The sequence below is a fragment of the Leptosomus discolor genome, chromosome 13 (genome assembly GCF_034619465.1).
Source record: "Leptosomus discolor isolate bLepDis1 chromosome 13, bLepDis1.hap2, whole genome shotgun sequence".
Taxonomy (NCBI): domain Eukaryota; kingdom Metazoa; phylum Chordata; class Aves; order Leptosomiformes; family Leptosomidae; genus Leptosomus; species Leptosomus discolor.
Window position 1 is genome coordinate 12,126,024 of NC_141403.1, and position 26,489 is coordinate 12,152,512.

The following is a 26,489-nucleotide window of genomic DNA, read 5'->3' on the forward strand; positions in this document are numbered from 1 at the left end:
ACTCTGTTTCACCCAAAATCTTCATTAAATATTTACCAGACACTAATTTCAAGAGTGGTTTTGTAATGTGTTGCTCCCTCCCAAAACAAAGCATCTGTGATTTCAGAAAAATTAAAAGCTTCCATATAGTGATCTTCCAACAGCAACATGAGAAATGCTATTCCTTGACAAGGAACGCTGAGGAAAAAAAAAAACACCACAAACCAACCACAACACAACCACTCAAACACAGTAAGGAAATAGAAACAAAACTAATACCAAAAATAAATTAAAAAAAAAAAAAAAAAAGAAGGGTTATTTAGTGAAAGAAACCAGATGTGAATGACAGCTGTAGGCTGAGAGGTGCTATCTAAATGTTTCTGCAAACGAAGGGCAGGCTTTAAAGCCAACATAGTATCTACAAATCTTATGAACAAGCAAGTTAGGAATCAGCCAAGGTAGCTGGATCCTTCCCGCGCCACTTTGTATATGACTGAAGCCACCAAAGGTATTCCCTGCCTCCTAATAAGTGTTACAAATTTTCCTTTCAATGGCAATTCAGGCAAATCTCTGCCCTATGCATCTAATTCTGACTTAAGTAAAAGAGGTTAAGTAAGTCCTACACTCGGTATTATTTCTAAAAAGGATGTGTGCTACATTTTATGTTTATTTTAAAAATAAGCCAAGCACTGTTTCATTGCCTTTTGTATTATTATGGGTATGGGATTCAACAAGAGAAATGTCATCCCACAAAGAAGGATTTTTGAGATGACTCTGACAGATCATAAGCTTTGGTGAATTAGCACAGCTCTAATGATTTCACAGAAGGAATGGCAATGTGAAACTGCTGAGTATCTACCCCTTTATCTCTGTGGTAGTTGGTTTTGCTGCCATTTCCTTTGGCAAAAGACTCAAAGCTATCAGCGCAGATTCTGTAAGATCCAAGAAAACAAATGTTTGCTTCAAGCAACTAGTGAATTATACATTAAAAAAAGCAATATAAGAACATATACATGTAAGAACGGTACAGTTTGAAGGGAGACAAAAAGGAGAACATTTTGTTTTTTTCTTAAAGGTCTGTTTCACTAATTTAAGAAAATGCCTTAAGGACTTCTGAACAGGTCAGAAGCAGTGACACTGTCACCCATCATGAGGCATATTTTAACTATAATGAATATTCTTGTGAGTGACATCTGATAGATATTAAGGTTGATAGACATTTAGTATTCCTGGAACGTCTTAAGATTATTTTATTCACTCGAAAAATGTCTTCATTATAGTCCTTACACAACAACATGTCCAAGTTGACGTGAATGTTACTGTTGCAGTGAAACTTCTTGCCTACTAGAGTAATAAATTATATTAAGGGGAAAGCAGACGTTTCTCAGAGCTATGCCATGTGAGGATTTGATGTGCTGATAGGCAAAGGCCTTCTCAGAGGTATTCAGTATAGAATCATAGAATTATTTAGGTTGGAAAAGACCCTTAAGATCATCAAGTCCAACCATAAACTTAGCACTGCCAAGTCCACCACTAAACCATGTCCCTAAGTGCCACATCTACACGTCTTTTAAATACCTCCAGAGGTGGTGACTCATCCCCTTCCCTGGACAGCCTCTTCCAGTGCTTGACAACGCTTTTGGTGAAGAAATTTTTCCTAATGTCCAATCCAAACGTTCCCTGGGGCAACCTGAGGGCATTTACTCTCATCACTTCTTACTTGGGAGAAGAGACTGACCCCCACCTTGCTAAAACCTCCTTTCAGGCAGTTGCAGAGAGCAATAAGATCTCCCCTCCGGGTCCTCTTCTCCAGACTAAACAACTCCAGTTCCCTCAGCCACTTCTCATCAGACCTGTTCTCAGACCCTTCACCAGCTTCGCTGCCCTTCTCTGGACACGCTCCAGCACCTCAGTGTCTGTCTTGCAGTGAGGGGCCCAAAACTGCACACAGCACTCGAGGTGCAGCCTCACCAGTGCTGAGTACAGGGGCACGATCACCTCCCTGCTCCTGCTGGCCACATCATTGCTGATACAGGCCAGGATGCTGTTGGCCTTCTTGCCCACCTGGGCACACTGCCGGCTTATGTTCAGCCGGCTGTCAACCACCACCCCCAGGTCCTTTTCTGTGGGCCATGTTTCCAGCCACTCATCCCCAGCCTGTAGCGCTGCATGGGGCTGTTGTGACCCAAGGGCAGGACCCGGCACTTGGCCTTGTTGAACCTCATAACATTGACCTCAGCCCATCGATCCAGCCTGTCCAGGTCCCTCTGCAGATCCTTCTTGCCCTTGAGCAGATCAACACTCTCACCCAATTTAGTGTCATCTGCAAACTTGCTGAGGAAGCACTCAATCCCCTTGTCCAGATCATTCATAAAGTTATTAAACAGAACTGGCCCCAACACTGAGCCCTGGGGAACACCACTTGTGACCAGCCGCCAGCTGGACTGAACTCCATTCACCAACACTCTTTGGGCCCCGCCATCCAGCCAGGTCTTTACCCAGTGAAGAATACACCCGACCAAGCCATGAGCAGCCAGTTTCTCCAGGAGAATGTTGTACCTGCAGATCTTCCTTCCCTTGGTTTCAGGTGACATTTTTATAAACATTTTTAATACATAAACAAATAGTTTTTTCTGCCTAGTCTACACACAGCTTTTGTTCCCTGAAACTCATATGGTTAGGCCTGGCTCTTCCTTGTTTGAGATAGTTATTACAATATAACCTTGTGTAAGTACAGTAAATGCAGGCAAAATAGTGCCTTATATTAACAGAGTTTATTTTCGTTTTCAGACAGGAATAAGCCATACTGACATACCTTTTATATCTAAAGCTGCGGTAATAAAGTGGCTTTAGATATATACAGTAATAAAGTATACTTGTACAACAGAAGCAGTCTAGCTTCTGTAGGTACAAAATGCCTAAGAATTAAATCTGTTGTGCAAATAATACTTGGAACAAAACTATAAGCTCAGTCTATGATGTCTGTCAACAGTAATGCCTTAGATATGCCTGGGCAAAATCAGACTTTGCAAATACATGTTTGGAGACCAGCAGATATAACAGTTCTGTTGTTCCAAATTTAAAATCTCAGCTTTCTGCCTTGGCTAGGGTTGAGTATGAGCATACACTGCAATTACTTCATGTCTAGCAGTGGCAGAAATATTTTTAAAACATGAATTTTGGTGAAATTTTCTCCCAATGCTTAAAAATTTCAAAACACTGAAGAATCATGGAATCACAGAATAGTTTGGGTTGGAAGGGACCTTAAAGACCATCTGGTTCCAACACCCCCGCCATGGGCAGGGACACCTTCCACTAGACCAAGTTGCTCCAAGCCCCATCCAACCTGGCCTTGAACACTGCCAGGGAGGGGGCAGCCACAGCTGCTCTGGGCAGCCTGTGCCAGTGCCTCACCACCCTCACAGTAAAGAATTTCTTCCCAATATCTAACATAAATCTCCCCTCTTTCAGTTTGAAACTCTTACCCCTCGTCCTATCACTACCTCCCTGATCAAGAGTCCCTCCCCACCTTTCCTGTAGCCCCCTTTCAGCACTGAAGTCCACTCTAAGGTCTCCCTGCAGCCTTCTCTTCTCCAGGCTGAACAACCCCAACTCTCTCAGCCTGTCCTCACGTGGGCGCTGCTCCAGCCCCCTGAGCATCTTCGTGGCCTTCTCTGGACTTGCTCCAACAGGTCCATGTCCTTCTTACACTGGGGACACCAGAGCTGGATGCAGTACTGCAGGTGGGGTCTCACCAGAGCAGAGTAGAGGAGGACAATCCCCTCCCTCAACCCCGTGGCCAGAAGAAGAGAAAGAGTAACAGAATTGCTTAAAGGATTGTGCCCAACTGCTGTGGTAAGCATGCTGTTAAGTGATGTGAGAAAGCACAGCCACCTCCTCCAGCTGCTGCAGCCCAGAATCCTCCTGTCCAGCCACTGGAGCCCAGCCTGGTGCCCAGGGACCTGAGGCCTCTGCCCAGGCTCAAGGGTGCGGCTGATGCTTTCCTTTTTGCAGGCTCAACCTGTAGCAAAGTTGAGCTCGTTTCGCAGATACATACACACACACACACAGAGGACCCTGACATGGCTGGTCATGCAGACTGCCACAGACAAGGCTCTGCCTTCAGCAGCACCTACTTACAGGACTTGCATAAACTACAAGGACAGCCAGCCAAGTCCCCTCCTCTTCGGTTGGGGAGGCAGAAGGTGACCAGTGCGGACACACACATACACACACACATGACACTCTCCAAGTTCACAAGGACATGCACACACTCACAGATCCCTCCTGTACCAGCACAGCCCCTCTGTCCCACTGGCACTCCTGCCCAGATCCGAGGTCTTCTTATCTGCTTCATGGATCCCCAGCTCACAACCTGGTCCAGCTCACTGGCAAACCTGCAGCACTCCCATACTCGTTCCTCATGCACCTCACATTCACAAATCCCATCTCCTGCATGTACCACCCTGACTCCAGTAGCTGGCACCAGTTTTCACTCACAGATATGCAGGTCTCACCAGTAGCTGGTACTTAGTCCCTGAGGCACACATAGGCACGCAATGATACAGAGTTAGATTAAGCAGAGACATAGGTAAGAAAAGATTTATTAAGAAAATATAAGATTATAGGACAGGCTGGTAATCAGGCACAGGGCTCAGCCAGACAAGCATACTGACCGGCCCCATTTTACATGCCACCGGCCTTTTTTATCCCCCTTTCTTTCTGACCCCTCTTTCTTCCTTCCTGCACCTCTCCCATGGGTCTCTACGGCTCCATCGATTCCCACATCCTTCTGGGTCTGGGGTGCCTCTGGTTTACAGTCTTATCAGTTGCAAAATCCAGGTTAGTCTACCTGGAATTGTTGCCATGTAGTTTCTGGATAGACCATCAATTATTGTGAGTTTTGTTTCTTGTCATTGTCTCCATGTTTGCTTTATCAGGTCTGTGTCTTGGTATATTTTGTTTCTGTTTTCCCTTTTTTCTCCCTCCGTTTCTCAATGGAAAAGGTCCCTGACCCGATAACCTCACAGGAATAAACTTTCTCATGCTTTCATGTGTCCCCATCGGTTAGTGTGTCTGACCAGGTTTGGTTCTCACCACCCCCTCCCTTACTATTTGTCCTTCAGGTTTGTGTCCCTGTGTATTCATAGAATCATAGAATCACAGTATGTTTTGTCTTGGAAGGGACCTCAAGAACCATCCAGTTCCCAACCCCCTGCCATGGGCAGGGACACCTCCCACTAGACCAGGTTGCTCAAGGCTCCATCCAACCTGGCCTTGAGCACTGCCAGGGAGGGGGCAGCCACAGCTTCCTTAGGCAACCTGTGCCAGTGTCTTGCCACCTTCAGGGTGAAGAACTTCTTCCTTGTATCTAGTCTAAACCTGTCCTCTCCCACCCTCCAATCTTGACCCCTTGTCCTGTCACTGCAGGCCCTTGTAAAAAGTCCCTCCCCAGACTTCTTGTAGGCCTCCTTCAGGGACTGGAAGGCTGCTAGAAGGTCTCCCCAGAGTCTTCACTTTTCCAAGTGAACAAGCCCAACTCTCTCGGCCTGTCCTCACATTAAAGGTGTTCCAACCCCCTGACAACCTTGGTAGCCCTCCTCTGGACTCTCTCCAGCAGCTTCACGTCTGTCTTGTGCTGGGAGCTCCAGAGCTGGATGCAGCCCTGCAGGGCGGGGGGCTGACCAGAGCAGAGCAGAGCAGAGCAGAGGGGCAGAATCCGCTCCCTCGACCTGCTGGCCACACTGCTCTGGATGCAGCCCAGTATGACATTGGCTTTCTGGGCTGCTAGTGCACGTTGCTGGATCATGTTCAGTTTTTCACCCACCAGCACCCCAAACCCTTCTCCCCAGGGCTGCTCTCCATCCACTCATCGCCCAGCCTGTGTCTGTGCCTGGAATTGCCACGACCCAGATGCAGGACCTTGCACTTGGCCTTGCTGAACTTCATGAGGTTTGCACAGACCCACCTCTCCAGCCTATCCAGGCCCCTCTGGATGTCCTCCCTTCCCTCTAGCGTGTTGACCGCACCACACAGCTTGGTGTTGTTGGTAAACTTGCTGAGAGTGCGCTCAATGCCACTGTCCATGTCACTGACAAAGATATTAAATAACACTGGCTCCATTAACGATCCCTGAGGAACAATATTCTTGTTTACAGCTTCCTCCTTTTCTTACTAACTCTTGTTGCATTGAATAAGGTCCTTGACCAGATGCCCTTGAAGGAGCAGACACTCTGCTTCCACAAGTAGTACAGTAAATTGTTCTGTGTGAATAAAACCTCATTCAATTTCTCCAGATCAGATTTTATATTTTTATATTTAGATCAGTTTCTGACTTGGTAAATGAAAGAGTGAACAAATCCAAAATATTTCATGAAATATCCTTATATATTTCAAGATATACTACTATAATTTAGCTTGATGGATTGGTGAAAAAACAAAAAAAAAACCAAAACCCCACCTGTTTTTATACCTTTTGTAGACAGAACCCAAACAAATAAAGGAAATGCCTTTTATATATATATAAGTTATATTTGAAGAGATTAGAAAGATTTAGCATAAAATGTGTCTGTAGGTCCCAGTGAGTATTTTCTTCTCTGCAGAATCTAAGTAAAATTTTGTAATGCCTACATTAGTTTAAAATGCATAGTAATTATACCTTTTGATTTCTGTCTTTTTTAACCATTAGGAAATCCTGAAAAAATTGCAGAAGCAAATGTGTATATCCAAGTTCTCGATGTTAATGATCATGCACCAGAATTCCCTAAATATTATGAAACATTTGTTTGTGAAAATGCAGTTTCTGGCCAGGTGAGTGTGAAGGAGTTAGCCATCAGCTTTCTCATCACAATGAAGATTTGATCTGACATGTTACTATTTCCTGTAATGTTGATTATTTCAGTACAGGCTGTATTTTGTCTGTTTCCTAAATTAGTTCTGTTGATATATGTATAGTTTGAAATTTAGATTTCAGAAGACTGATGTGTATTTTTCCCCGTTTAAAACAAAATCAATACATCTGCTTGTTTGTCTACCAAAATGGGTAATAGAGAAATACAGACAGAAACTTATGAAAAAAACCCCAGGATAAAACACAGATTTTATTCATGTTCATGTCAGAAGTTAAAACTAGGCCTGGTATTTGCAACAGCAGCATAACATAGTTGAGAAGAACGAGACTTAGACCAGACTCAAATCAGATTCATATGTTCTTTAGTCAGAAATCATTTATTGTCAACTGAATTCAAACCCTGTCTAGTTCAGCGGAAATCTGAAGATCTTTAAGTCACAACCCTTGCAACACCTTCCCTAGCTGGCAGCTTATGGGCTTGTTGTGTTAAGCAACCTTCCCTGGAGAGATTTTTACATTTCCTACTTGCTCCCCAGGCAAATGGCATCACTTCCGCCAGCTGCCCTAACCCACCAGGCACATTGCTGACCCCCCATTTTCCTCCACCACTTTTCTCTACAGCTTTATTTTTTTTTTTAAGTGATCCAGTTCTACAGCCTAAGCCCTAAGCTGTGGAATAAGCGTGCTGTCAGGGTCCACACATGAGTCTAAAAGAAAACTGTGAAAAGAAAAACAAGATACTCAAAGTTAAAAAAAAAAAAAAAAAAAAAAAAAAAAAAAAAAAAAAAAGGGTACAAAATGATCAACGAAAAAGCAACAACAAAAAGAAAAATCTATATTTTTTTTCACAACTTTAAAGCGTTCTTTGGACACACAAAAGAGACCTTTGGGATATTTGTGATGGTTCCTTTCAAACGTTTTGCTGTGTTTTGATTTCTGAATTGTAGAGCCTTTCTTTTTTATACCAGCTTGATTTACTTTGACCTTGATTAGTCTGCAGTTAAATAAAACTTTCCTTGTAGCAAAAGTAGTTTTATAGTAGTGTCTTTATAGGGTTTTTTGCATCCATTTTTATATTTCCGTATCAGCAGTTGGTTTGTTTGTTCTGCATCTGGTAATTTTCCACTCTTCAAAGGCTACGTCTGGTTCAGAGGTACTTGGAGCAAGCCATTTCCTTTGGTCTTCAGGTAACTCATTGACAGATGAAAGTACAGGCATTGCAGCAAATGGCACTTCATGTTCCTTGTGTTCAAGACACCATGAATTATATATGGAAGCTTATAAAATGAATATTTGTAATCCATGTTTTGGACTTGCCTACAATATAAAAACCCAGGTGATTTATTTCCCAAGGTTTTTATTATTCCATGGTGGCTTGCTGATAAATAACATCTGTATGCTAGCCCATTAATGGCTACTTTTCAATAACAAATTAAATGTGTGTATATATATATATATATATTTAAAGAATTTTAAAAATCACTGGAAAAAATGGCATTGTAAAGCATAGTAGTAGTAACAATAATAATAAACTCTTTGACCATAGGACACAGAATTATCCCTGTATAAGATTGTAATACCTGAATGAGGAATGAGTAGGATATTTTTCTCATTTTACAGACAGGCAAAATGTTACTCTAGATTTTTTTATTATTGCTATAGGTTTTTGAGAGTCACAGGAATCTTTAGTTTAGCCTTTGGAGATCATGACAGTAATGTTAAGTAATGTTACTGTTAACAAATGATCTTAGGAAGAACAACAGGAAATTGCTATTAAAGTGCATAATTATCACAAAATTTATGATATTTTATTCAATGTTTATGTTTAAACCAGAATTGATAGCTGATATATCTTCTTCAGTGCTATTATTCTCTTTCTTTCACTTTTTACTCACAGAAAAAATGGTTCTTTATTTTCACCAGCAAGAAGTTAAAAGGTTCAAAAATTATTTTATAGATGCTCTGATTGTCCACCAAATAACACAATTTACATTTCAGAAGAATCAGTTTAAGCAGTTGAAGGGCTTAATCAGGGCATTACCTACCTTTTTATCTTAGCCATGTTTCTGCAATCAATTCCAAACAGCTCAGGAATCTGCTTACATGTTATGAGTTGAGATCAAAGCTTGTATATATAGATATCCTATTGCATTCGAGTTTCTAAAATAGCTGTCTCTATCCATCTAGCTGGAAATGATACCCTGAGAGATACTCTCAGAGATGTTCTGAACCTCTGGAATTCACTTGCTTCCCTGATCTCAGCTGAGTTGTGTCTTCCTTCACGGGACACTCCGAAATACATTTGCATCCCCCAGCTTACAGTGTTTGGGTGAAAGGCAGGAAAAGCACTGCCAAGGGGAAGACACTGTCAAAAATGAAGTTTCTCATTTCGATTACTGTTTCTTGGTGTCTGCCTGGTTTACTATAAAAGCAACAGAGAGTTGTGTGCCAAATTTTTTTCTGCACAGCCTTGGAGTATACTAGGCTGTGAAACACATCATGAATAAAACTAATTGTTGTCTTATTTATCCAAACCTAGATGCAGTTAGCAGTAGCTTCAATCTAGAGAAGAATGCCTGTTTTGAAGTTTTCGATTTTCTGAAAGTTTATAAGAAATTCTTTCTCCACTTTTATTCTAGGAGTGTTGACCTTCATGTCCCTGTATGGTGGTTTTGTGAGAGCTACAGACATGTTTAGCTTAGCCTGTCTGAAAAAACATTCAAACAGAAGGATTACATTTTGGTCTGTGGGACTATAATTTGAAATTTGACAATAAAAGTGGAAGTAAAGAAGATAGATAGGTTTTTTTGGCATCATTCCAAAACCATTCATTGTGTTTATTAGACATTTGGAATGGATTTTTCACTATCCATTTCATGTTACAGTTCTGTTCTCTTCTATAATCCAAGTCAGCTATGTACTAACAACAAGTAAAGTTTTCTTTTGCACATTGAAAACATTGTTTCACTGCAACACCAGTATTAGTTACATTATTTTCAAAATAACTCAAAAGTTTCTATGTAAAATAGACTTCTATCCTGCTACAGCTATAGCTAGTATCAGATCAAATAGAACAATATTAATAATAATAATAATACATCCAAACCCAGGATTCCCTTTTGATTTGATCTGTTGACTTTATAACTGTATGCAGACATGGTAAATGGTGACCACAATGTGGTATTAATCCTTTATAGATACCCAGTATATGTGTGTACAGTAACTACAAAATGTTAAATTCTAAAGATAATATTCTATAAAAATTATCAGGATACAAATGGACCAAATCTGTCCCAAAGATAACACTAGAGACATCCCTGCAAGAATGGATTTGACCCAGAAAGCTTAATTCCCAAGGCATTAATAAATTAGCTGAGCCTGAAACTGAAGCTTGAAAGTTGAAAGTATATCAAATATCTTACATCATATGTAAGCAAACTGACCATCTAGCATGCATCTATTTTCATGCACGGTAATTTCAGTCCTTTTTGTGGATATTGATCTGCCTTCTTATCATGCAGAAAGCAGATTTCGGCCGCAGACAAACCGCATTGGAAACACCTACATTCTGAACTAATGCTGTGTTCTCTAATACATATTTATTCTCACTATTCTGAGTTCTGGTAATTTGGGGATCATATATGAAGTGACTTTGATGTTGCAGCTTGCTTAGTAATTTTTGTTAGATCCAAAGAAGTGGCTATGTATGCAGAGCACTTAGAGATAAGAAAAAAAAAAAAAATTTACTCAGTACTTAGTATATAATAAAATAATCATCAGTTTCAATGAAAGTGAAGAGTACTCATTTGATATTACTTCTCTACATAATGAAATGTTGACAGAAGAAAAGAGGCAAAATCTTCAATCAAATTCTAGAGATATACAATTAATGTTAACAATGAGCAGTTTGATAAAACAGGTCCTTTCTAACAAATCATGACGTAAAATAATTTTTGATAGCAGAGAAGCAAATTAATGGGTTAGTAAGCCAATGTTTATTATTTCATCTTACTATGTTCTCTTCATCATTTACAAAAAGCATCTGAGCCATAGTGATAAGAAAATAAAAACTTAAAAAGAAAAAAGCAGTGAGTGTTTCCCTTAGAGTACAAAAACATGGTGAAGCTGTGAAAGCACCATATATTCTAGCAGGCCCTTACTCTAAGCTACACCTGCAGATGCACGGAGTGTAAAGTGATATTTTGAAACACTGTGCTCAGTGGTCCATGGAAAATTCCATTTCTGTTTTATATGGACTGTGATTCAACAACATTATCTCATAGCAGAATGGAACAGGTAGGAAGAGTTTATCAGCATATACAAACAAACATAAAAAGGCACCTAAGTGTCATGACATGAGCTTTAGAATCATTATTCCTTTGCTGAGATACACACCATTTTATTTATAGCTAAGCAGAATCATCTTACAGTAGACCCAGAGAAATCAGATCAATATTGTGCCAATTTGCTTTTCAAAAAAGAAATAGAAGCAGTCAAAAGGAGAACCTTCATCTTGAGGTAGAAGTTCTACCTAGAAAACGCAGGTATTGATCATAGTAATGAACTTTTTAATCTTTCACCTGCACTAAACTTCGGTGGTCATCAAACATTATTAAGCAACGAGAAAAATCCTACCACTTTGAAGAAAACCAATTCTGTACTCCCAAAACAGCTGGGTGATCAGATCTCTTGCATCAGATTAAACAAAGCAGAGCTCCTATTTAAGGATGAAAAAGAAAGTATTGAATGCGAAGCAAAAGAAACTAAAGCAGAAAGAGAAAGGTGGCAAACTGTTGCTACTTCCTCCCATCTGTCTACTGGTAAGATTATAGTCGGGTATGGGAGCATGCACAAAGGACTCTGAATTATACACTCAGAGTACTCCAGCATAAAAATTAATGGTACTGATGGTTGTTCAGATGGACAGTCTATGCCTTAACCTGAACTTGGTAGAGAGAAAGCCCTTAGAAGCAGAGGACTGTTACAGAGAAGCTTTCTGCCTTCTTCTGCACATCTCCATAATTCCAATGCAGTGAGACTACTGCAGGTTGAGGAAATAAATTTTCAACTAATTTTCAAGACTACCAAGCAGTCAACTACTCCATAGTCCATAACCTGCTATTTGCAAGACAAACAACATTCAGCTAAACATGCAGCCCAAAATGGTTTATAGAAATTCCCTTCTATACAAAATAGTTAATCAATGAGAGATCAATGAGAGCTGTTACTGATGACTTAAGACTCCCCCACTGATGATATTTATTAGATGAAAGTGCCCACTAATCAGATGGATAGGGAAGTTGAATATAGCAGGACACATGTTTTTGTGACCGTTGATGAAAGGAACCCCTGCTGTTCCCACCAGCGATCTCGGTCTGTTTGGAAAGAAAGAGTAAATGAGGCCCACCCACCATGAACTTCAATCAGTTTAAAAAAAAAAAAAAATCAAGAAAATTAGTCTCAAAGAAATACACATTTTCAAATGAACTGCTGGATTATTAAAGTTTCTAGATTAATGAGACTTGATATAAGAAATTTTACAGCAATTAAATTTCAACCTAGTCAATACAGTAACTGTTATAACCTTGAAGAAGCAACACATCATTCACTCTATTTTCTTTGTTTGCACACTGAAATGTAGGGGGCTTTTAAAACCTCACTCAAAAAACAAGTGCAGACTTTCAGTCTGTGATGCTGGTTTCCCTGGTCAAAGGCTAGAGTCTTCTAGGTTAGATACACAATACCCTAAGAAACCAGAAAAAAAAAAAAAAGAAAAGAAAAAAAAAAAGAAAGAAACTGTTTCCTTCTCTGTGTGCTTTTTCCTTTAGAGTCAGCAAAATCAGAGCTCTGAATATTTTATAGACTCATCTGGGTTTTGCTGGATCTTAGTGGAAGTGATAAAGTTAGAAATAAACAATAAGGGCTTGCCCTGTCCTTATATTCCAAATACTCTCCTGCTTCTGGGGTGAATCCTCAAAGGCATGTGAATATACCTAGAATAACCATAGGAGTTTTAAGTTTGTGTAAAAGAGCACAGTACAGATCAAAACAAGAGAAGGTGGGGTTTTTTTCAGCTAGACATATACTCCTCAGAGTTATGTTGATAGGATCAGATATAGATAAAATTTATATGGGCAAATCATACATTCTGTATGAAAAGCAATGGAAGTTATAATGAAATAGCAAAGCAGTATCTAATTTACAACTGAAATTATTTTATTAATTTCGAACACGAAACATTTGTACAAATACACTTTCCAAAGACAATGCTAATATCTGGTTAAAAAACTATTAACCAGAATAAAACTGGAAGTATAAAAATCACATCTATAATTAATGTGAGGTTTTTATCTAGTTAGGTAGGTAATTCTCCTCTGCCAAGTAACTAAAGTAAAAAACAATAATAATTAAAAAAGAGGTGTAGCTAAGATGTCTTTATAGATTACTATATTACTCCACATATTCAGTCTAGCTTGATAGACCCTGAATTGTACAGAGGGACATACACCCATACAAAGTTTTTTTGCAAAGGCCAGCAGAGTCTTTTTCCATTTTTTCAGGTATATAGCAGGATATTATCACAAAAATGAGCCATTGTTCATGTTTCAGACTGTATATATAGTTTTGTTCTCTATTGCTGCTCATATTGAGCATATTTTCCCTTAAAAAATGAAGCCTGAGATTTATTATCAGGTAATATTAGAGGTCAGTTATTGCTCTTCACTGATTTCTTGACCTGCATGTCCATACCTGTATTTGCATCACCTTAGCTATTGTGTTTGCTCTGAGGAAAAGGAAGAAAATTTCCTCAAGAAGCTTCATCATTTGTACACTGTCACCACTGAACAATCACTCCTCTCATTAGTGGCAATAAAAAATTCTCGAGGGTCCTCATTTTTCCATAGAGTGAAAATTTATATTTGAAATAAGTTTCAGATATCAAAAGGGCAGAGTGCTAAGAATACAAAGCTTCTGGGTTATGAGCCACATTTTGCACTCTGCTGTGATGATTTCATCAAACTTAGCTTGCTTGAAAAGAAAAAGAATATGTGCTGAAGTCTTAGATCTTTGACTGAAAAATGGTTTAATCAGGAAAGAGTTTTCAAAGGCACAGATGGAAAGCTATAGTCACTTCCATTGGCTTACAATCTTGCTTTTAAAGCACTGCTTGTAGCATTCAGATGCTTTCTGGTTTGGGGAAAGTTGAAGCTTCAAGTGTCTTGGGTACAAATATCTACAAGGCATGAGACGACTGATATAATAGAAACCAAGTTCAAATCGGACACTTTTCCGAAAGTTGGTGGGCTTGCATCAGTTTGCTTTCCACCTGGTTGGCAAGAATACTCACTTACAATATATGCTGATGCCCAGGTCATTAAATATTTACTGATAAAGGTAACAAATATAAGCTCTTTTTAAACAGAAATATTGTTATTTTTTTTTTAACTGTAATGTGGTTGTTCATTTACAGGGAAGAAAGAATGATATCTTTTGAATAACTGCTATTTCGTATTTTATCTTGCAATGATTATCTGGTTTGACATATTTGTAAATGAAGGTTATTCTGCTTTCTTGAGAAAAAGCAGTCAAGAAGTTGCATAATCAATCTGTTATAATATCCAGAATCAGCAATTCAGCACACGGATTTGTCATCATATCTCACTTACAGGAGCTACAATATATCAATTGAATGATGTCAATGTGTCTGTGGCCAGAAGGAAATGGGTTTCTTATAAAGGGGTGTGTTCAATTGCAGAATGATATACTTTTCACCTGGAAAAAAAAAAAAAGGACAAAACACTATATATATGATTACTTTTTTTCATTTATGGAAAATTCATTTTCCCATTGTCTTTTGATCCAGAAAATCTTTTACATTTTCTCAAAATTTTAATGCCTGCCCCTCTCAGACAGGTGAAAAATCAAAGCAGTATTTGCAGAATATCACTCTTGATGAGATAGTTTGAGTATGGGAGGTGTATATTTGTGATCGTATAACACGCACTCAATACATATTCACAGATCACATCTCTAGCATCGACAGTTAACTTGCTTGATATGTCCTTTTATTGTTTTAGAGGATAACTAAATACATTTGTTCTTAAACAATACTGTTTATTTCTGTTTCCAGCTAATTCAAAGCATCAGTGCAGTGGATCAAGATGACTCAGCAGAAGGTCACCGTTTTTACTTCTCATTGGCTCAGGAGGCCACAAACAACTCACATTTTACTGTCAAAGATAATCAAGGTGGTGTCATTCATGCAGCTCTTTAAGACCTTCCTAATAAAAGATGCATGCTTCTAGTGGTCCTCACATCACCGATTTTTAAAATTTTTCACTTAAATAGATAGAAATTGTTGTTATAAGAAATGAACATGTCATGAGGTGCATTTCAAAATAATACTACACAGTTTATTTTCCTTTTTCATCCAAGTGACATAAACAGCAAAAGACAAGTTTCATTTCAAGGAAAGAAAAAATGCTAAGATGAAAAGTACACTGGTATTCCTTAAAATTCATTTTCTTATTGTAGGATACAGTGGGAAATATCAACTTTCTTCTTAAAATTATCTGTCTAAGAAACAGGATTGCCAGAAAGAGAAGATTGTTGTTAATACAAGTCTGTTATTTCACCCCTTAAGCAAGACCAAAATTATAAACATTGATAAATATGAATCTGATCTTATTTCCTAATATATTTTAAACTACATATGCTGATTAATGATGACATCATAAAATGTCTTCTACGTGTATTTTATTGTTGTTCAGAACTGATATTGATTGGGACTCTTACAAAGAGTGATATAGAAGGATATCAAGCAAAATCAGTCTAAGGTGAAAAATATAAGTGCAATATCTGATGGAATTGCAAGGAGGATGACTGCTGAGACTACAAAGAAGAGCTTCTTCAGACTCAAATAAAGTACACATTGCTTCTATTGACTTTGCTAATTATTTGAATGTTCTGCCTAGGTGAATAAATCAATGGAAATCAGTTTTGGAACGTTCAGACAATGTTAAACAGAGAACTACTCTCAATATCTCCAAAGTTACAGTTAATGCATTAATATGTGTTTCAATTCCCAGCTTCATTAACCTCTCAGTGCCAGGAAGAGATAACTTGTTACATTAAGGTCAAGCTGTGTACAAGTGCGAGACTTTCCCACCTTTGCTTACTCTGCACAAAGTCCAAGCAGAGCCATGAACAAGGCAATACCTCCAGTTCCTTTTGGTGGCTATTGATGGGGGAAAAAACGAACCCACCTTTTATAACATGGTAGGGTCAGCCCTTAATCTCTCTTTTCTGCTGCATTTCATAGAAATGTTTGTGTGAATTGGGATAGTCCTAGGCAAAAGGTATCTACAGGTCTGGAGCATTTAATCTCAGAGTTATCTTCCAAATTATAACAGAAACCTAGAACTTAAATGTGGAGGAGTTAACTTCAGTAGACTGTTTGGGTAGATATCTGGAGAAGAGAAGGCTGAGGGGAGACCTTATTGCTCTGTACAACTACCTGAGAGGAGGCTGTAGAAAGGCAGGACCAGTCTCTTCTCCCAAGTAACAAGCAATGGGACAAGAGGAAATGGCCCCAAGTTGCACCAGGGGAGGTTTAAATTGGACATGAGGAAAAATTTCTTTACTGAAAGAGTGGTCAAACATTGGAACAGGCTGCTCACGGCAGTGGTGGAGTCACCATCCCTGGAGGCGTTCAAAAACTTGTTGGTGCAGTGCTTCAGGACATGGTTTAGTGAGCATGGTGGTGGTGGGTTGATGGTTGGACTTGATCTTACAGGTCTCTTTCAACCTAATGATTCTATGACCATAGAAATAATGGTGGAAACACTTTATTTTTTCCTACATACAGGTATGCGCACATACAGTAATTCACCCTGCCACGATAAAAAATTCTGACATGTAAACATTATACACAGATTAGGACATGGCCAATATTTTTTGCAGCAAGCAAAGTTTCAGATTTGAATTAGTTGATATGCAGCAGGAGCTGAACTTAAGCTGCTCACTGGGTTTTGTACAGAACTGATTTCAAAACAGTAATAGTTAAATACAAAGCAAGGCATGAGCCTCTCACCTTTTCCCTAATTTAGATAGTAGGAGTTCAGCCAGCTCCAATTTTCAAGCCACGGAAAGAAACAAAAGACTGTTTTTGTGGACTTTTTTCTTGCTTTCTCTTCTTTCCCTTGACACCTGCTTTCTCTGTGTGCTGCCAAGCACACTTTTGAAGCCTTTTTATTGGTCATCTCTCTATATTTCATCTGCAAACTGCTGGATTGGTAGCAGCTGGTTACATGGAACTGTTTTAAGAACCAATTAGTCTGAGCAGGTGTCAGGTACTGAAAATGGTGGGATATTTTTTAGCTCTGAACACTAAAAACAGAGCTTCTAGGCCAAATTTTATTATTGCCCCTGAAATATATTTGTCAAAAATAAATGCGATTATTGATGATTGAGACAAAAACCCCACCACATGTCAGTGCCTGGTTTTACATTTTTAACTCCGTTAATATGAGAACCATAGAATCGTAGAAGCTTTGCACACTACAACTGTTTTTAAATAGGCCAGATTCCACTGAAGTTTTATTGTTGTTAAAAAGTGATAAACGCATATTATGCATAATAATTTATCTTCTAGATAACACAGCTGGAATTTTCACAGCAAGAAGTGGCTTCAGGAGGCAAGAACAGTTTTCTTTCTACTTGCCAATCTTAATTCTGGATAACGGAACCCCATCACTGACGAGCACAAATACTCTCACTATCACCGTCTGCGACTGTGACATCGAAGTTAACACCTTCTACTGTCGATACGGAGCTTTCATGTATGCCATGGGTCTCAGCACAGAAGCTTTAGTTGCTGTTTTAGCTTGCATACTAATACTCATAGGTAAGTATGAGTAACAGAAACGACTCTGTTTCCTTTTATAGTAGGCTTGATTAAGTGACACATATGTTTCCTTGACTTCCCTTTGAAGTAAAGTGCTATTGAGAAAAAATGCAATAAGGCAAAATTTTCATTTCTTTTCTGTTTTCTTAATTATAATTTCACCCCCTCACCCCAGCTTTCAGTAAAATTTGAATTTGAACGCAATATCCTGAAAGTTGGCTTTAGTTCAGTCATAGTCCTACTCGTCTGTATTGGTCCGAAGTCTGTATTGAGCCTGGGTAAAGCTGAAGACAGCATTACACAAGGAAATTGCTAGTGTAAGGATATATTAGAAGGAGTAATACCCTACTTATTCTGCCTTAGGTATGACAAATGTAAAGCTAAGATCAATACAAAACAATAAAAGAAAGAGAGGAATTGATACTCTTAGAAAGCAACTTCAGAAACAAACGGGAAGTTTCTCTGCCAGTTAACAAGGTTGCATCTCCAGCCAGCCTTTTCTCCAAATGTGGGCATCTCCTTTTTCTTCTTACGGGACACCAATTAACATCCATTACCTTCAGGGGACTGTGGATGTGAAAAGTGGGTTTGAGAGTGTTTTAAATGCACAGGAGTTGTGCTCATTCCTCTGCAAAGGGTCACGCATAGCTGGCATACGGCACTCAAACCCAGAACAACCACCCAAGCCTGGCGGTTCCTGCTGCACATGAGGCTATAGTTGCTGCAGGACACTGGAGTGACAGCACTCAGGGAAGCATCTTCTTCACCTGGTGAAGCATTCAGCTGTCGCTGCTAAAATGCATTTCCTTTTTTTCTGCAAAATGATATTTCTGCAGTGTCCAACTAATTATTTGGTGACACTGACCCATTATAACAGCAGACACACGGTGCTATTCATTCCCCAAAAGCTAAATATCCATCCTGAAACCCTGTACCTGGCTGAGTTAGTGAGGTTAAGGTATGGTAGCTTCTGAGGCCAGGAAAGAAAGAGAAGTGATAGACCTGTTTGGTCATTGGTGGTGGTCACGGGCCTCAAGACCAAATTCAAGCTGATGTCAACAAAGCAACAGGGAAAGACTTCCAAATCCCTGATGCCCCTGTACTAATATGGCATATCCATATTAAGCCATACAGCAGTGTATTTCATAAAGCATCATACCTAGAAATGCCATAAAACAACTGCTGAATTATGTTACAAAATCATTTGTCCACTAATGAAACTACAAACAACTCCAAAGTAAGAAAAGGAAGATAGAATTAGGATTTCACCAAGCAGTGTGACACCATATCACCATTATAAACTGTGCAAACCAAACATAAATTGTTTTTCAACAAAATTCTAAAAAAAAATAAAGAAAAATATAATCAGAATCAAAACAAGAAAACTGCAGCATAATATCTAGCTACACAAATATAATGTCCTGAAAGAAAGAAGCAATAATAACAGGAATTACATTGCCTTAAGAAACAAAAACTTTCACTGAAAATTATTCTCCCTATGTATTTGTTAATGAGAGCAAATACAATAGTAATATTTTTAAATTGCTATATCACTGAAAGAAATAAAAAACAATTTTAAGTAAATAGTTGGGGTTTTTTTTGGCCGTGTGAAGGATATCTAGGTAAAGAACATTCTTTTTTTCTACCCTCATTATACAATATGACCTCTACCAGTCCATAAATAACAGCATACAACACTAAACGTAGCATCATTAACTACAAGAAAGCTGAGGCTTGAAAATGAACGCTTGCAGCTGTACTATAATGCTGTGTTTTGATCTGCAATAGCAGCAACAGAAGACAAGAAAGTCCAATACAGTCCAATAAAGCAAATGGAATTATTTTGATTTTACACCAGTGAAAAAATAAATTTAACAATTTAAAAATCACCCATAGCCTGCATTCTGTCCACAAGAGTATGGCTTATTTTCCTTAGCATAAGGAGCACATGCGGGCTCTAATTCTTTCCTGTTGTACCTTTGACCTTCTGACTGAATCTCTTGGTGAGAACTCATTGAAATTTCACCTCAAATTTAGTCTGACGGTTAAATGAGTTCCCCAGAAGCAGCAAGTATACCTGTAAATTATGAGTCAGCATCTTCATATGGCTTTGGGCTCTCAAAATTATGTGACATGCAGGAAACTGCAGAAACAGCATGGTCTGTAAAAAAAAAAAAAAAAGTATGTTTTTATTTATCCCTATGAACACATTGAATAGATAGGGCAAGGATGAAAACAATGGAAGGGTACTTCATAATTATTATGTCTAGATGGGAGTATTCCTGGCCAGACACTAGCCATTTCTTGACACCATAGCAAAGTCCAGGGATGCACTACTTCCCCTACTTCCATCTCCTGGTTTTCAATAGACAAAACAGGAACAAATGATTGGATTTCTGGTTTCTAGACTTGCCTGCACTCCCAGAGTCACCTTATTTAAACCTGAACTCTCCCTGTCACAGGCAATCTTCAGTCACAGCACTGGAAAGCAGCGCCCCAATTGAAGCCCTTGCCTTAGATGTGGCAGTCAGTGTGAGCTTACAGGAAGGCCAGTGTGCATTTTCAGTCTTCTTTGGTTGTTATGGGTTATCTGAACCTGGTCACTCTGTGTTATGGACTGAGGATCAGGCAAACTGTATCACTGCATTATCATCCAGGCCGTCAGTGGAAATACTGATCAACGTCCTCTCTCCAGATGGAATAAACCCTTGGTGTCTGCTGGGCCTATGCATATCACAAAAGTCAAAGCAGGGATATAGATAAATATATTAATCAATCAGAAAGAAAAATAAACTAATCTGCCCCTCTCTTTACAGACACACATTTTAAATGCATTAAATCTTCGAATGTATTTTTGTGATTATTTAAAATGAAATAATAAAAGGTTCTATACATAATAAGTTTGCCGCTTACATCTGAAACCCAAAGTTTCATTTTCTTCCATTTTCCTGTATCATCATGTGTATCATTAGAAGACTTCACCATGCAAAGGGTTTGGAGAGTAGAAACTATATGGGTTTTGTAAATATTATAATAACACTGTAGAAATTCTTGTTTCCAATGCTTCCAAGTTTGGTCTTGGTATCTCCCAATCAAATGAAATAGTATATATTAAATATGTAGAAATAGCAAGCTACATCAGGTCCCTCATATCCCTAAGTGGAGTAAAATCCTGTCATTGTTGGTAGTTGTATCATGCTATGTCCTGAGTATATTACAGTCCACAAACTACCTATTAAATACAACTGCAGTAAGATTTAGCTAAAAACTTAAATTAGTCTCATTATCTCTGTGAAAGTCATAGACTGTTTCAAAGGAATCATTCAGCTAAAAATGAAATAAGGTAGGATTAAAGAGTAATGCTTTAAAATAAAATTTGAAAAAGCTTTCATATATGAGAGAAACAAGCTGCTCTGATTCATGGGCCTTGTAAGTAAGTACTGCTACAAATCACACAAAATTTAGTGGTAGTCCTCAAATTTCCAAACCAGCATAACAGAAATAATTGAACCACACCCTGCATAGTCTGTGGAACTGGATGATTCAACCAACTGAGGAGAATACTTTGCTCATTGCCTCCTTTTTCATCTGATCTTGATCCGAGAGAGAGTGAGAGATCAAGAATTTAAATTCTGAACGTGAAATTAATATATTATGTGATAAACCAAAGCAGTTTTGAAAAGCATAGCCTCTGTTTCCATCAGTTTCAAATGCATATCTACCAAAAGAACTGCTCCATTTCATTCACCTATTTTATAAGTCCCTTTGTAGCCATTTTCCCACCACATACCACGTCAAAACCATAAAATCCATAAAAATTACAGCTCTATAAAATCTGTTAAGATAGCTTCACTTTGCAACAGCATTGATATTAACATTTTTTTAAGTTTTTCCAACCACATTCAGAATCTCTGGTTCTGTTGTTTTTTTTTTTTCTCCTCTCCTCTCCTCTCCTCTCCTCTCCTCTCCTCTCCTCTCCTCTCCTCTCCTCTCCTCTCCTCTCCTCTCCTCTCCTCTCCTCTCCTCTCCTCTCCTCTCCTCTCCTCTCCTCTCCTCTCCTCTCCTCTCCTCTCCTCTCCTCTCCTCTCCTCTCCTCTCCTCTCCTCTCCTCTCCTCTCCTCTCCTCTCCTCTCCTCTCCTCTCCTCTCCTCTCCTCTCCTCTCCTCTCCTCTTCTCTTCTTGTCAGTGTTCTTTTTGGCAATTGTAGCGATAAGGCAGCAGAGGAAGAAGTCTCCCTTTTCAGAGAAAATGGAAGAATTCAGGGAGAACATTGTCAGGTACGATGATGAAGGAGGTGGCGAGGAGGACACAGAAGCCTTTGACATTTCAGCACTGAGGACCCGCACTGTGATGCGAACTCACAAACCTCGGAAGAAGGTCACTGCGGAGATCCACAGCCTCTACAGACAGTCTCTGCAGGTTGGCCCCGACAGCGCAATCTTCAGGCAATTCATTTCAGAAAAGCTTGAGGAAGCGAATACAGATCCTAGCGCTCCTCCGTATGACTCACTTCAGACCTACGCGTTTGAGGGGACTGGCTCTGTGGCAGGATCCCTCAGCTCTTTGGGTTCAAACACGTCAGACGCGGATCAGAGTTATGATTACCTTACAGACTGGGGGCCACCCTTTAAACAGCTTGCAGCCATGTACGCTTCCCACAGAAGTGTGGGGGATTAGTTACTCTTTGGTTTGCTGTTTTATTTTCCTCACTCTCAGCAACCAAAAGTAACTGTGGATTTTTAAAAAGACCATCCCACATTTAGGCATGAAAAATAAAACCCCAAGTTTGCTTTTTTTCTGGAAAGTCTTGGGTGTAGAGATCTTTTGAAAAATCATACCAGGCGTGTCATTATGCAAGGGGATGGAGACTCCCATTTGAAATTCTCATGGCTGTTTAGGTGCCCAAATGCAAACTGTGCTGCTTTGGAAATCCAGGCCCCTTCTGGATACTGAAAACCTGGGTCCTGCAAGTACAAAAGGAGTAGAAGCCATCAATGGATATTGTAAATATTCTGTTGTCCATAAGCTTTAAACAGTTTCCAAAGTTAAAACAGACTTTTACCGTTGCAGTTGAATATATTCATTAACCAAAGTTAAACATCATATTTGTATAATGCTCCATTATATAAATAGAGTTGTGTGACAAAGTAGACCCTAGATATTCTAATACAATTGTCAGAAGTGCTCACTCAATCATCTATTTATCGTTCTTAGGATGATAAAACTAAAATAAATGTCTTTTCCTATCAGTGTAAAAATAAAAACCTATTACAACATCAGCAAGTATTTGCTGCCATTTTAGTTTTAATGGAGCTATTGGAAAACAAATAAACCAATACTGAATTTAGCAAATAAGATAGCAAAAGAGAAATCAGTACAAGTTAGAATCAATATTCAACATAACTACTGCAATCGACCTCATTATATATTACTGTACTTAGAACAAACTGCTATCTAAATACAGGCATTTTTCCTTTTATTAAGAGCTTAAAGTATGACTGATTTACCAGCACAGATTTATTTTTTTATTATGGAATATAAAATTATCTGCAGTTGTCAGTTTTATTATAACAAAATTAAGAATCTTTAAAATGCTAAGCTGATGGTTATAAAACTTTATGTATAACATTAGATAATAAGATAATAAAATGTTTTAATGTTAATCCACTTCTGAAAATGATCCTGAATCATTCTGCGAGACTCAAGTCAGACTTCAGAATTAATTTCCCACTGTATTTTTCCCAAACATTCCATAAGGAATATAAAGATGTCTCAGAATATTTCTTTACTCTTACTTACACCACTATCCAGCAACCATTTTGGATCTGAGACATTAAATATGTTCAAAATGGTCTTTTTGGAAAAATCAGCCTTCCTGGTTTTAGTCACCTCTCTTCTATCATGTACTTATTTTACAGAAATTACATAATGTAATCAACCGATATGTTTCCACAGCTAAAAGATAGCATCAGGCTAAAGAAAATTATGCAACATGTTTGGGTTTGTTTTTTTCTCCCTTTTTTATTTTAAATAAGATTTTAGGTAAGAACTACTGAATTACAGAGAGCCAGGCAAAGCTTGTGCAAGGGAAAAAAGTAAGCAAACAAACAAAAACCCCAGCAAACACTAAAGGCATCTAATACACAAGCTCTGAAACGTTTGCTACAATTGCTGTTCACTGAAGAAAACCAAGGCATGTAGGCTTGTGGAAAGGTGCCAGTGCAGAGGTTAAATTCCTGTCAGCTAAAAATAAAACATGTGGAGGAGTTTGAAAATCATGAGAGATTTCCAGTGTGAGGTCTGGTAAGGGCAGAAACATTATTCGTGGTATTCATAGCTGGAAAAATACGAGGGGGGGGGTCATCTGCCCAGGTGCAGATGAAGCAGCATCTGCTTCATAAGGAAAAGCTGATTCTTGCCAGTCTCATGCCGGGATGCCAGTATGAATGAGCAGCTAGAAAACAGCTTTAAAAGATGCACAAGTAAAAACACTGTATTAATGACTCTCACATTTGGGCTCAATGGCTCTCAAACAGATGCGACAAAATAGCTTGTATTTGAGATAATATCATACATACAAGTAATTTACTCCATGGAGAGGAATACAGAGTGAACAACTATATATGGACTGGTTGTTGGAGATGGTGAAAAGTACATTTTAAAGATTACGTCTATAGATTTATATGGGTTATACCCTAAACAAATCCTTATTCCACAGATGGTCTCAATGGCATTAACAGAATTCCTCATGCTCTCAGGTTGTATTTAGTACAAAAAGGATAACAGTGTCTGATCCTTTCTCAATCCAGAGATTTTATCCATTTATGTGGGGAAATAGCCTTGAACACTCAGACATATTTGCACTTACAATTTCCTCTTTTTACCATAAGGAACTTCAACAATAACTATTTTTTGTAACCACTGCATACCACTGTCATGTAATTTTTTTAACCAATGTATGCCATTGTCAGTAACTTCTATATGAAAGGGAATAATGGCCTACAATGGGTCTTAAATAATCTTTAGCTAAAAAGCCATAAGACAGTGTTTGCATAGCAGAGAAAGGGAGTGTTTTGCTCCAAAGTAAGAAGTTATTCCTAGCTGTTGCTGAGCCACATCTTATTAGGTTCCTGGTATGCAATCTAAGTCAAACCTGTCAATTTATTTCCACATGTGAGAAAAGAATCACTGAACTAACCTAGTCACTTCACACACCTTTTAATATACTGTACTTAATTTAGCTGAACAATGTCTGCAAAAAGATTTTGTACATTTGTCTGCTTATTTGAAGGGAGTAAACATTCTGAGGAAGCCAAAATTAAACATATAAGAGATATCATATAACAATTAATCACATGAAATTAATGAAGGATAAGTTATAAGCCAGAGTTCCTGATTATGAGATCTATTGAACTACGAAATGGTTTTCCCAAGAGAATCCTCCATTATTTTTATCTTTTAAAATTCGTTAGTAGCTAGAATTAGCTATGCTATTGGCTGAAGCAAAGAGTGCAAGTGTGGTACCAGATGGTAAATACATATTCAGCTGTTCATGACCTGCCTGAGGGAATGTAAGGAAGACTTACTGACTGGTCAAAGGAAGTATGATCATACACACTGCTTTTCTGTCTGACTGCTTTGAAGAGATGTTCCTGTATACTTCTTTTTCTGAAACACGGTAATGAGTTAAGAACTGGTGAAATCCCTGACAAAAGACTGGCTTCCTGTTTCAGTCCTCTTTCATAGGGATTCAGAGTGTGGTGTTATTGGTTCCATTATTTAAAAGCCAAGGAAACGAAGATTATGCATATATTAATAAATGTTTAACATTCAGATGTTTGAAGTTAGACAACAAAAGAACAAAATCACTTGATAGCACATTACAGCTTCAGACTCATTGTTGTGACTGGAAAAAGGTATTTTGTTTATCGATTCACCCAAAATAAAATGTTTTCATTTGATTTTCATTTTCTACACCACAATGTAGGTTTTTTATTATCATAACACTGAGAAGAAACCCTGCTTGCCACTGAGGATAATCTTAGTCTTTAATTCACATAATTTTCCTACTGCATTTTCTCACAGATACTGTCATTACACTCCTAGCTTTACTTTCAAAATTTGCATTGGAGATGTGGTTGTTTTAACACTCCTTCTTAAGTGTATGGGGTAACCCTGTCAGATGAGAGTAAAATATTTTTTGAAAAGTCAGTGTGCATTTTATGTTTCAAAGTCAGATCTATTATATGCTTTCTGAGGAGCAGAAGTTGAAAGAGATTACATAATTTTACATTCTATCAAAGAATACATTTTACTCTTGATCCAGAATATGAACAAATATAATAGAAGTTATACGAAAAAAATCAGCAGCTATTAGTAAAGTCTAAGATTTCTCTACCAGAAAATAGGTAAACCTATATTTTATAAAGAAAAATAGAGTAGATTAATGTTTACAGAAAAAGTTGGCAAGTTCTACAACAGTAATTTGGGTGGTCTCATATTTATTCAGAAAAAAAAAAATTCTTCATATATGGGTCCATATCAGCCTTTTGTCTCATACACAGAGTCCAAGGAACAGTAAAATTTGACTACAGTGTACAGAAGGACAAACCATACACACAGAGAGACTGCTTAGATCAGTATTAAACACTTTATCCACAGCAACTATATAACAGCAATAGTCAGAAATATGCATAAGACTCAAAAGGATATCTGCCAGCAAAGACAGATATATGGCACCAAGAGCAAATATCA

The 26,489-nt window shown here is 38.4% G+C and overlaps 1 protein-coding gene across 1 annotated transcript in view; it reads left to right on the plus strand.

The window, feature by feature from the left end:
- Window positions 1–22,412, plus strand: part of CDH19 (cadherin 19) — a 42,394-nt gene extending 19,982 nt beyond the window's left edge. Inside the window, exons 8-11 of the mRNA XM_086472630.1 lie at window positions 6,668–6,789; window positions 14,961–15,078; window positions 17,484–17,735; window positions 21,922–22,412. Coding sequence (XP_086328756.1) covers window positions 6,668–6,789; window positions 14,961–15,078; window positions 17,484–17,735; window positions 21,922–22,412 — 983 coding nt within the window. The remainder of the gene's footprint in view (window positions 1–6,667; window positions 6,790–14,960; window positions 15,079–17,483; window positions 17,736–21,921) is intronic.
- Window positions 22,413–26,489: the final 4,077 nt, after the last annotated feature.